We start from the raw sequence: 13533 nt of genomic DNA on the forward strand, positions 1-13533 counted from the left end.
ATATAGTTAGAAATCAACTTTTGGAAGATTATCAGAAACAACAAAAAAAAAACTACTAAATCTGTGGACTTGCTTTGATCTTTAAGTGTCTTCATAAATCAACAGCTGAATTGAAAGTAACACTGACAGTTGTATGCCATATGCGATTATTGAGGCTACGGACACAGAGGTGTAACCATTTAAAATGTCAAAACAGTTACAATAACATTGTGCAGGAATTGGTTCAACACATGAGTTCATTTTATGTTACTGTAGATCTCTGTGAAGACACAGAATTATTTATGAGGTTCACCTCATCTGCAGAGAAACCACATGTGAGAGCAGGGATGTGCAGTATTACCAGGTCAAGTGGAGCACATAAATACCAATGTAAATGACTGGTTATCATTCGTTCTGCTGTCTTCAGATGAGAAATGTTGCTGCTTTACAAGAACATTTCAAAAAGAAGTGGACTAAAACCAATGTGAAAAAGTCAAAGCATCCATAGAAAATCGAGTTTTGTCTACTACTGCCATTGAGGTTTCAAAGAGTGAAGAGTAAACTTTCAATTTCAGGTGCGTTGTGTATTGTGACATGGCATTTTTGTGTTTCATCTTTTTCTAGTAGGCCATGTCACAAACTTAATTAAGATGCTACAATATTTACAAAGACAATGTTGTTATCCCCCACCCCCATGTATTACAACAGCAAAATGGTATTTTAAAATATGTTCAAATGTGGAGGAGAGTATTCATTTTGAAAACCCCAATAGAAGACTTGTACCTCTTGCATTTCTGGAGTCCTAACGGTGGCTAAGAAACAAGGCACTGAACATTCCTTGTCAGAAAGTCCTTTGTCAGGTTGAATTTGAACCTCTAATGGCAGAATATTAAAAATCACTTGTGGCGCCTTTCCTACATATTTCCGGGTGAAAGTTCATGCTTCGCACGTCTTTCGGCCCTTTGTTTGCTTGCTGCACGTTGTGGGAATAGTTTGTCCTTTTCTCTTATCACTTGAGCCATGCTGTGCGTCCTTGCGGAAATGTAAGTTTATCATAGATAATTTGATATAAAGAGGTTCAAATGTTTGTTAAACTTACACGTTCAGAGTGTTAAAATGTGTATTTGTACGTAACGTTGTAACTTAGTGTATGTATTTAATTTGTTTACAGACCACAGCCACAGGAATTAAAGTACTTTCAGACTTCAGATTGTGCTTGCAATTAATCTTTACCTCGATATTGGAAAGGGGAGTTTACAAACAAAGTTGTACCACCGTGGAGTTAATAGCGACACCTCCCGTGACCAGACATCTGATCGTGTCTAAGGTCGTTTGGACTTTATCTCACCCGCATCTATTACACCAGCCTGTTGTACCGAGATCAGTTCTCATTTTTATTCCTTGAAGCATATATGGAATTTAAAGGTACACAACTTACAGTTTGAGGGTTCATTTTGCCAGTCATCAAGGCCAGTAAATCTGCATCAGACATTGTGATGGTACAATCTGCTTTCTTAGCTAAAAAAACAAAAAAACAAAAAAAGCACATGTTTACACACTGTTCTTTGGTTAATCACACTGAGAAAATCTGGCTTAAATGTGAACTATTATAAAAGTACACTTTGTGCCACTAACATGAGGCAGCCATTTGTTCCCATATCTGCACTGCGTTTTATTTCAACGATTAAAATCTGAAATAAATGACAGCTCAGCTACACTGAACACTGATATAATTATTTTTATAATCTTTTCAGGTCAATAACAAAATAAAGAAGTTGTTCTTAGAGCCTTAGTAATGCTATAGAAGTTATTTTGACCTATATCTGGATGTCACTCTCTCTCTTTCTTTCTTACCCTCAATTGTCTAGAACTCCAAACTGAGTTTAAAAACACAAAAACAGTTCAAATTTCTCAAATAAACACTAGCAAAAATACAACTCTCAGATCTAGTTAAACCAAGGCAGTGCTGAGATTAAGTAGAAAATAGGTGTTGACATGTGCATGACGAGTAATTCTTCAGGGTGACTGCTAAATGGTATGATAGCTCAAAAAATTCTATGAACAATTAAAAATAATTCAATTAAACTTCTAAGAACTTGTTAGAACCATTAAAATGCTTTGCCTTGTGCCACTTGGATAATAGGGTTGGTGATCTTTATATATAACTAGTCATTTAGCCCGTTACAATAACGGGCGCTAGAACAGTAGTGCATAAAGATTAGTAGGAACAGTCTATATTAAATGGCAAGGGACTTTGACCTCATTCTTTTTGTTGGTCGTATTTTTCTTTCTTTCAGCCTTTCTTTTGTTGACGTTAACTTGCTGAGCTGACCGTTCTTTGTGGGCTGCTGCCGTGTATTGTGCGTCTTTAATTTTCTGTGACAGTAATACTGTCTTGTACGTCCGTAATATACCTTTAATTTTCTCTGGCGGTAATACAGGCATGCGCGTCGGTAATATGCCTTTAATTTCCTCTGACAGTAACACTGGCTTGTATGTGGCTGTAATATGAGTTACTGTATTGTGTACCTTTAATTTCTTCTCGCAGTAACACTGGTTTGTATATCCATAAAACGCCTGTAACTTTCTCTGACAGTAATATCGCGCATCGCACCGTGCCAGAAGACACACACACACGGACACCTGGACGCACACAGGGATTTTATTAAAGAGGATATGCTACAGTGGCTGTCCGCTTGTCTGTCCAGCATTTTATATCACCTGTAGCTCGCAAACCGTTTGACCGATTGACCTGAAAGTTGATACACATATACTACGTGACGTCTACTATCCACTTTCTGGGTGATGATTATTATTATTATTATTATGATGATTGACCTCCAAAGTTATTCCTTTTTTCATTTTTATTTTATTGTAGAATCAACTCTTAGCAGCGGGCAGCAGGGCGGCCATGTGTACGGGTGCCGTTCTCATCCCTTCCACCTTCGCAGTCACTTCCCCTACCTCTTCATATCTTAAATCATTCTTGAGGCAGATTGAAGACTTAAGTGCCAGCTTAACTGAAAATTAAAGGAAAACGTACTAAGTAGTTGCAACACAAACACTGACGGAAGAAGAGAAGAAGCGGGCCGCTAGGGTGGAGAAAAGAAGAGCTGCTCAGGAAGCAGCAAGTGCATCAACCTCTGAGCAAACAAATGCTAAATGTACGGAGAAAGAGGATGAAAACTAGGAATACTCAAGTCAAGTTTATAGCGTGTAGTGCGCCGTTACTGGTTTGGAATAATTACACACTGTATTAAGATGTCTTAAAAGTGATATTCAAAGATTACTCAGATAAAAGACATACTGCTTTGCAAAATTTATATAAACTGGTTAAAGATTTTCATGGGATAAATTTCTTCTAAAGTGTATTAACTCTATTTATCTGGTCCAATATTCACTTGTATTTGGTTGGGAGACCCTATGTAATGAAAATGAATATCACATCCCGATTATTGTTGGTGTTCTCAAAGTATTCCAACTGTCATAAATCAATTTTTCTTTATAGGAGTGGATGGAGTGATTTGAAAAGCAAATCTGCAACAGGAAATAACCTTACTGAAAAGGAAAAAAAAGACAGAAGTCTGGCCCTACCAATCCCTGTGAACTACATTACTCAAACTCCATAATGGCTTGGCTTGCATTGAGTATATTTTTCTCTTTACAGGTGGTCACCTGTGTGGCCTTACCTATGAATAGCTGCAAAAACAGTATATACAGGGTGAGCCAAAAAGAAGTACCACATTTCAAACATTTCTACAAAAACGCTACAAGATAAAATAAATGTCATTACGACACAAGAGAGGGTATACAAAATTGATTTTTTTTTCCCCACTGTGTTTCAAAAATGAGAATTTCGAGGTGGTGGCCATCAATAGTGATACACTCTTTGAGACGATTTCTGAATGCTCGCATCATTTGTTTGGCCATTTCAAGGGGACTAGTCGCGATTTTGTGGCGAATAGCGTCCTTGAGGGCTTCAAGTTTCTGAGGTCAGTCAGTATATACCTTCGACTTGAGAGCCCCACAAGAAGAAATCACACGGAGAGGGATCAGGCGAATGTAAAGACCACCCGACATCGCCACACTGGGAGATCAGCTTCCCCCGGAAACATCTCCTGCAAAACTTGCGTGGATCTCCGCGCCGTATGAGCTGTTGCTCCATCCTGTTGAAACCAGGCATACACCACATCCATTTCTTCCAAGTGGGGCCGCAAAAAGTTTTCTAGCATTTCAATGTAACATTCTGAAGTGATGGTGACCGGTGCTCCCCCCTCCTCAAAAAAGAAAAACAGGCCTACAATGCCAAAAATTCTGCAATGGCACACTAAGCTATAACACGTGTGCTCACTGTGCAGGGGCTCAGATAAATTTCACGTTAGTTGGTTTCAGTCCAATAGCAAAAGCTCAGCTTATTTATGCAACCATTCAAATGGGAATGTGCCTTGTTGCTGCACATGACAATGGCATCCCAATGAACGGTTGCAGAATGTTGGTGCACAACTATCTACAGCTCTCCCAGTCTCTCTCAGCGAGTTCCTGCACTGCCATCATTTTGTATGGATGGAAATTAAGGCTCTCATGCAAAATCGTCCTCGAAGACGTGCTGGGAATGCCTAAGGCAGAAGCGTGCTGAATGTCTAGCAGACTTCAAAATAGATGTCCTGATAACTTGGATGTTCTCAGGCATTCATACAGTCGAAAGGCGGCCTAGAGATTTTCTGTTCAATGTTGTACCCATCTGTCTAAATTTAGGCACCCACTGAATTGTTTTCTGATTTGGGATGTCACCATTGGGAGGAAGTGTGTTCGGAAGACGCGTTGTATGGTGATGATGGATTAGTTGTTTCTGAAGAACGCTTCGACAGAGAAAGCACAGACCAAGGCATGTTGCCGACTATAAACTACAAGGAAATAAAAAAAATAAATTATATATATAGTACTGTGTAAAAGTTTTAGGCAGGTGTGAAAAAATGCAGTAAACAAAGAATGCTTTCAAAAATGGAAGTGTTAATCGTTTATTTTCATCAAATCAGCAAAATGCAATGAATGAACAAAACAGAAATCTAAATCAAATCAATATTTGGTTTGACCACCCTTTGCCTTCAAAACAGCATCAATTCTTCTAGGTACACTTGCGCACAGTTTTTGAAGGAACTCGGCTGGTAGGTTGTTCCAAACATCTTGGAGAACTAACCACAGATCTTCTGTGGATGTAGGCTTCCTCACATCCTTCTGTCTCTTCATGTAATCCCAGACACACTCGATGTTGAGATCAGGGCTCTGTGGGGGCCATACCATCACTTCCAGGACTTCTTGTTCTTCTTTACGCTGAAGATAGTTCTTAATGACTTTGGTTGTATGTTTGGGGTCATTGTCCTGCTGCAGAATGAATTTGGGGCCAATCATACGCCTCCCTGATGGTATTGCATGATGGATAAGTATCTGCCTGTATTTCTCAGGATTGAGAACACCGTTAATACTGACTAAATCTCCAACTCCATTTGCAGAAATGCAGCCCCAAACGTTCAAGGAACCTCCACCATGCTTCACTGTTGCCTGCAGACACTCATTATTGTACCGCTCTCCAGCCCTTCGACGAACAAACTGCCTTCTGCTATAGCCAAATATTTCAAATTTTGACTCATCAGTCCAGAACACCTGCTGCCATTTTTCTGCACCCCGGTTCCTATGTTTTCATGCATACTTGAGTTGCTTGGCCTTGTTTTTACGTCGGAGGCATGGCTTTTTGGCTGCAACTCTTCCATGAAGACCACTTCTGGCCAGACGTCTCCGGACAGTAGATGGGTGTACCTGGGTCCCACTGGTTTTTGCCAGTTCTGAGCTGTTGGCACTGCTGGACATCTTCCAATTTCGAAGGATAATAAGCTTGATGTGTCTTTCATCTGCTGCACTAAGTTTCCTTGGCCGACCACTGTGTCTACGATCCTCAACGTTGCCCGTTTCTTTGTGCTTCTTCAAAAGAGCTTGAACAGCACATCTTGAAACCCCAGTCTGCTTTGAAATCTTTGTCTGGGAGAGACCTTGCTGATGCAGTAGAACTACCTTGTGTCTTGTTGCTGTGCTCAATCTTGCCATGACATGAAACGGTCTTCCACAACCTCACCTTGGCAGCAGAGTTTGGCTGTTCCTCACCCAGTTTTAAGCCTCCTACACAGCTGTTTCTGTTTCAGTTAATGACTGTGTTTCAACCTACGTGTAATACGTGAATCCTACAAAATCCCTGACTTTGTGCAAGTGTACCTATAAGAATTGATGCTGGTTTGAAGGCAAAAGGTAGTAACACCAAATATTGATTTGATTTAGATTTTTCTTTTGTTCACTCACTTTGCATTTTGTAAATTGATAACAATAAACAATCATTATTTTTATTTCTGAAAGCATTCCTTGCTTACAGCATTTTTTCACACCTGCCTAAAACTTTTACACAGTACTGTATATTATATATATACAGCACATCCAGAAAGTTTTCACAGCGCATCACTTTTTCCATTTTATTTTACAGCCTTATTCCAAAATGGATTAAATTCATTTTCTTCCTCAGAATTCTACCCACAACACCCCATAATGACGTGAAAAATGTTTACTTGAGATTTTTGCAAATTTATTAAAAATAAAAATAAAATAAATAAAGCACATGTACATAAGTATTCACAGCCTTTGCCATGAAGCTCAAAATTGAGCTCAGGTGCATCCTGTTTCCCCTGATCATCCTTGAGATGTTTCTGCAGTTTAACTGGAGTCCACCTGTAGTAAATTCAGTTGACTGGACATGATTTGGAAAGGCACACACCTGTCTATATAAAGTCCCACAGTTGACAGTTCATGTCAGAGCACAAACCAAGCATGAAGTCAAAGAAATTTGCTGTAGACCTCCGAGACAGGATTGTCTCGAGGCACAAATCTGGGGAAGGTTACAGAAAAATTACTGCTGCTTTGAAGGTCCCAATGAGCACAGTGGCCTCCATCACCTGTAAGTGGAAGAAGTTTGAAACCACCAGGACTCTTCCTAGAGCTGGCCGGCCATCTAAACTGAGCGATTGGGGGAGAAGGGCCTTAGTCAGGGAGGTGACCAAGAACCTGATGGTCACTCTGTCAGAGCTCCAGAGGTCCTCTGTGGAGAGAGGAGAACCTTCCAGAAGGACAACCATCTCTGCAGCAATCCACCAATCAGGCCTGTATGGTAGAGTGGCCAGACAGACGCCACTCCTTAGTAAAAGGCACATGGCAGCCCGCCTGGAGTTTGCCAAAAGGCACCTAAAGGACTCTCAGACCATGAGAAAGAAAATTCTCTGGTCTGATGAGACAAAGATTGAACTCTTTGGTGTGAATGCCAGGCATCACGTTTGGAGGAAACCAGGCACCGCTCATCACCAGGCCAATACCATCCCTACAGTGAAGCATGGTGGTGGCAGCATCATGCTGTGGGGATGTTTTTCAGCGCCAGGGACTGGGAGACTAGTCAGGATAAAGGGAAAGATGACTGCAGCAATGTACAGAGACATCCTGGATGAAAACCTGCTCCAGAGCGCTCTTGACCTCAGACTGGGGCGACGGTTCATCTTTCAGCAGGACAACGACTCTAAGCACACAGCCAAGATATCAAAGGAGTGGCTTCAGGACAACTCTGTGAATGTCCTTGAGTGGCCCAGCCAGAGCCCAGACTTGAATCCGATTGAACATCTCTGGAGAGATCTTAAAATGGCTGTGCACCGACGCTTCCCATCCAAGCTGATGGAGCTTGAGAGGTGCTGCAAAGAGGAATGGGCGAAACTGGCCAAGGATAGGTGTGCCAAGCTTGTGGCATCATATTCAAAAAGACTTGAAGCTGTAATTGCTGCCAAAGCTGCATCGACAAAGTATTAAGTAAAGGCTGTGAATACTTATGTACATGGGATTTCTCAGTTTTTTTATTTTTAATAAATTTGCAAAAACCTCAAGTAAACTTTTTTCACGTTGTCATTATGGGGTGTTGCGTGTAGGATTCTGAGGAAAAAATTAATTTAATCCATTTTGGAATAAGGCTGTAACATAACGAAATGTGGAAAAAGTGATGCGCTGTGAATACTTTCCAGATGCACTGTATGTTGCTTTCATTCATATCAATTATTTTTGAACCACTGATGGTTCAAAAATAATTGATATGAATGAAAAGAACATGGGCTTTGGACCCAATCATGCATTGTCTTTTCCACTATAACACTTTCATCAATGTGCGCCAGATATTGGCTAATTCAGTTAATTAACTGTGTGTCACACATACCTCTATTGACCTAGACAAAGAAATATTTACCAGGAATTAAATTTTATTCACTTACTTATTATCTATAGTATAGTATAATTCTTTACTTATCTTGCATTTGTCCTGTGATTACAGTATGTACATACTGCACTGTGGTCCTGGGGAAGGTTATTTCGTGCCACTGTATGTGGCAATGCGGTGTATGAATGGAATGACAATAAAACCACTGGACTTGACTTACTGGTCTACACACTTAGACGTTCTGGCTAGGTCTTGAATCCCCACCTACTGGACTACTATTTTTTATTTCGGCTACGATAAAACCGGACATCTTGCGGTGCTTTTCAGAGTAATATCAAATACTGGCTCACTGAAATTAGAATTTGCTCAACAGGGAACAACACATTTTCACCCATCATGAAAACCATTCTTAACTTACATGGTTTAATGAAAAAGCCAGATATCAACAAGTGCTGCAAATTTTACAACCAATTTATTTACCACTGAATACCTAATAGTTGATATATTATTTTGTTTTCTTTTTATTTATTGAGATTTTTATTGGGAAAAGAGGACCTAAGTGGGACAAATGTGTTTTGTGGAAATTTAATATATATACAGTTGTACCCAATTAAACTTTAATGAAATGTAACAGATGGTACTCCATTTCTGAACTTTAATAAAGGATTGACAGTGGAGGGTTGAAAATCACTTTTGAAAGATGTTTTAATATTGCAGAAGGACTGTAAACTGCTGTTTGTTGACAGGGGACAGGAATGACACACTGCTTTCTCAAGGGACACAATTCCCTTCAAAGCTTTAATTTTACAAAGCCTCACTGTCATTGAGCTTTGAAACAACTCCCAAGAGAAATAAAAACGTATAACATTTTTCACCATGATAAAGATCAATCAAATACCAAGTCTTGTTGAAAAACATCTTATTTTCCCTGATAATACAAAAAGTCAACCTCTTGACTATTTGGTCAGCCTGATAAATACAGCAGTCCTACTAAAGCCAGAACGGGTCGGCAGGATGTGTCAAGATGAGCTCAAGCTGCCACTTTACAACTTCTGATTGAAGGGGCAGGCAGGCTGTGATGAACAAGGATTGCCATTTTTAACGGCTCAGATGCTTAATGGAGTGGATCGATTGGAGCTTACACAGTTTGCCTTTCTGATGCTGCACTCCTAAAGAAGCAACATTCCATGACTTCCCAGCACGTCTGACTAACCTTCATCAGTATCAACAGAGCCTTTCCCATTTTTTACATCCACAATCCACATGGCTTCTTTGCCTCCAGGACCATCCTTCACTTTAAAGGCAAACACTCCGCCAATCTTCTTTACAAACTGCTCACCATCCTGTGTGGGGGAAGAAAAAAAAAAAAAAAAAACCTTGAAATCATCCATCCATCCATTTTCCAACCCGCTGAATCAATTGTATAAAATTTATTAAGATAATCATTTAACATTTTGAAGTGGTGGTTTGTGTAATTATAGCAAATGTACACTTGGTTTAGTTAATATCTTCTCAGGAGCTTTTTGCTTCACTTAAAGAGTTAACAGTTGCCGGGTAACCAGTCAGCTGCTATAGAGAGCATATTAACTCTTAAAGGGCAGGATTTATCAAATCTAAAAATCATGCAGCATGCTTGCTAAAAGTCAATGTAACATGGTCACAACAGGCATGTTTCTCATTTTATCTGCTGAAGATAAAAATATTTAACATCTGGTAACACTAAATGCAATGAAAGATGAGCTTGAACGAATGCTCTTTTCCTTCCTGCTTCTTGAGATAAAAGTAGGAATGATCATCACTTGTGTATGTCTATCCAAAACTGTTGGTTTTAGGAAAAAATGTTTTTGCCCGATTTGAGAGAAATAAGTCATTAATTACCATATGAAATATGATCAATTTTCAAAATATAAAGCTGAATAGGATGCAATTAAAATTCTTTATTCACTAATAATACCTACTGTGTTAAACAAACCAGCTATGTCAACTGACCCTCTAGACTCAGAAGAACTCAGCTCATTTATATTGTGTGTAATGCAGAACTGCTTAGGTATTTTAAGCATGCTGTGAACATTTTTTATATTTTTATAATATAAAAAATATAAGTATTATCACAAAAATGCAAAGCATCATTTTTGAATACTAAAATGCGACTAACAAAGAATATAGAAGCTGGAGAAAGGAAATTTCACATAGCAGAGTCCTCGTCATAGGAATTTGCAGCCAATCATGGAATTGCCATTACACAGTGTGGAGGGGCATGGACAGAAAGTACTTAGATGCAAGTAGTGCGGAGGCAGTTCTCCTCTACTGAAATGCACAGGCCTGGGAATGCTGTGACCAGCAATTCTCCTCAAGGCTCCTTCCTGTCTTGGTTTGACTCGCAGAAAGTGAGGCAGATGGTGTTGCCTCCGAGTCCAAAAGAGGTGCGAGGCAGAACTAGCAGTGCAAATGGGCAGGCAGCGGAAGAGGCATATGAGTGGGTGTGGAAATGAATGGAAAGAGCCCTGGAATATTGAGGCTGCAGCAATGGTGCTGGAAGGTCCCCCCAAGGAAGGAGACAGCAGTTTCAGCTGCATTTTTTTTTTTTAATCCTGTGGCACATCTACCTCCAATAACAACGTTTCTTACAATGAACTAAAGTCCCTTAACACATTAATTTTGTTAACTCAGGTATTACTGTCCTTAGCTTATACTCGTAGACTCACAGTTGGCAAATGATGGGACAGTTATGAGGTAGATGACCAAGGTTACATTAGGTTTGAAAATGACTCTGTTCCAATGGATTGATGAGCCACCAAAGAGCATGCTAAAACAACATTTTACCTCTTTTAACTTATTTTCAATCTCCTTGAATACATTGTGAGCTTTGAATCCTTCCAGGCCAGCTGCAGCACTCGTATGAACTGCCTGAATCTGATGAGGCCTGGAGAAGAAAAAAAATGTGTTTACAAACATCAATAATAATTCAATAAATAACATTTCTAAAATATATAAAACACTACAGGGGCAAGGCCCCCTGGAACCTTCGGTGCCCAAACCCCTGTTGCAGCCAGAATATTAATAAAATCTGTAAATGTACAAAAGAAAAGTTAGAATTTATTGGAGTCAAAAAAATCACGAAATTCTAAAAATATGTAAAAGAAAAATTAATTATTATTTAACAGAGTAAAAATCATGAAATGAGAATATTTACTCTTTTACCAATTGGAGTATTCCCCTTAAACTGAAGTCTGCTATGCTCAACGAGTATTTTTAAGAGCCTAAATAAACAATCCATTCATTTTAAATGACATTCTTATAGATAAATGTTTTTCAAAAAATGACTCATTTAAATAACAGGAAAAATCACGTGAAAACTAAAGTGGTATGCAATGGGTCATCATAACTCAACCTTCAGCTAACTAAATCACCTAAATACAAACATTGGTGTTATGAATAGATTTTTTTTTTTTTAATGGCTTGTTCCTGTGAAAGAAAAAGTTTACTCGATCAAAAATAAAAACCACGACTTTCTTGATATTTTAGTTTATAATTTAAAAACGGAATAAGAATCTGAAAATCTAACATCACATTAACGTTCCATAAATTCTGAAAAGAATACCAAACATATATATGTAGGTTTTAAAATAAGCCGATTTAAAGCTTTACATAAAAACGTGACATAAAATCGTTGCACTTTTAGGCATAGAATTTGACAGACAGACAGACAGACAAAGTACACCCCCACAATTGTGAAAACCGCAAATTTTGGATGTGGTTAACAAATGCTTGTTTTTATAGTTTAAACACTACATATACCCCCAAAACACTTTCATTAAATTTGAAACTCAGCTTAACACATTACCTAAAAAAAAAAAGAATGTAAAGGTAAACCCGTATACTGTACAGTACTGTACTGCTAAGTCGCCCGCGGTGCTAGAATGTAAAATACCGATGTTACCGCTATATGTACTGTAATTCATGCAAGCGCGTTTTCATTGCCAGAAGCCTTAGACGGTGCAGGGCCTTTCGGTGGCATCTTGGGGCTTTAACCATTAAACTGCCACATACTTGGGGATTAATGCATCCCTGGACGCCACATACTTTTTTGCTGCACTTTAAGTAAACGTCACAATTCACAAAGAAAAAGTGAAATTTTAATGGAACACTTTTTTTCATGCAAAGAGCATCACAATTACTGCAGCACTGATCATTTTACACACTGCTAATGAACTGTAAAAACTATTTAAAAAACTACTGGAACAATATGTACAAGGTGCAACTGACACCATGGATGAAATTCAACAAATCACCGAGCCAACTGCACTTGAACTGGCTGCACTCAAGCACACAGAGGTAAACGCTGACGCTGGCAGGCTAGTCTAGTGCAGCAGCTCAATCCCAGGGACAGTAAGGTTGCAGTGCTGCAGGTTGTCACGCTTGGGTCACAGAATTGCACAGAAACACAGGAGATTGTAGAGACAGGAACTTTATTCAAACACTTCAAATGAACATGTCTCTTTCAGAAGTAAAACGAGCTCAGTATGCACTTAGTTCTCGATTAAAGAATAGACAATCATCATAGGGGAGCACAACGGGAGTGGGACCCCCAACAGGAGCAGAGGATGTCTGGGGGAGGAGAGAGAAACAAAGCAATTAGCCAAAAAGGACAGGTGCTGTTCAGGCTTTTAAGTATGCTTAGCGCCGTGTGAGAAGCATATCACTTGACAATGTGAAAGTAGTCTATCAGTGTTTTTTAAGAAAGGTTTTTTGGTGTATCTACTGTATATAGATATTATATCCATTCAATTTATATTTAAAACAGCATTACATGTATAAAAATTTAGATACCCTTCCAGCTGATTCATTAATACTGCTTTTTCTTTATCTTTAGCCACAAAACTTGATCAAGTATTTAAGGGTACACAGGTTCAGTCCAGCGGGATTCACAGATTTTTGCTCAAGCTCAAATGTTTCATTTGAAGCCAATAATTGCCAACAACTGAAATTATTTAACTTTTTGGCTTGTTAGTGTTTTCATTCTGCCACGTCAAGACATTCTTCTACAGTGGATTTTTCTTTTTCTTTGTTCTCTGGTCTTCCATTTCTTTAAACCCCCCCATGTATTTATTTCCATATACTTTATTGAAATAGATACTTCATGGTGAACGTACACAGATGTAAATTATTTAATGGTTAGCAGCTGGTCCCTTACTCAGTGATTTTGGTGATTTTACAGGTTTCACTCGCTGTGCCTAAAGAAATCTCACTACAGTGCGTTGTTCAGTAAT

General features: G+C 39.0%; 1 protein-coding gene across 1 annotated transcript in view; it reads right to left on the minus strand.

Annotated features, from left to right (window-relative positions):
- Window positions 1-13533, minus strand: part of scp2a (sterol carrier protein 2a) — a 128028-nt gene that overhangs the window by 16260 nt on the left and 98235 nt on the right. Inside the window, exons 13-15 of the mRNA XM_028810867.2 lie at window positions 11087-11186; window positions 9477-9606; window positions 1418-1497 (exon numbers count right to left, since the gene is read on the minus strand). Of these exons, the coding sequence (XP_028666700.2) occupies window positions 1418-1497; window positions 9477-9606; window positions 11087-11186 (310 nt within the window). The remainder of the gene's footprint in view (window positions 1-1417; window positions 1498-9476; window positions 9607-11086; window positions 11187-13533) is intronic.

The sequence above is a fragment of the Erpetoichthys calabaricus genome, chromosome 10 (assembly GCF_900747795.2).
Source record: "Erpetoichthys calabaricus chromosome 10, fErpCal1.3, whole genome shotgun sequence".
Lineage (NCBI taxonomy): Eukaryota > Metazoa > Chordata > Cladistia > Polypteriformes > Polypteridae > Erpetoichthys > Erpetoichthys calabaricus.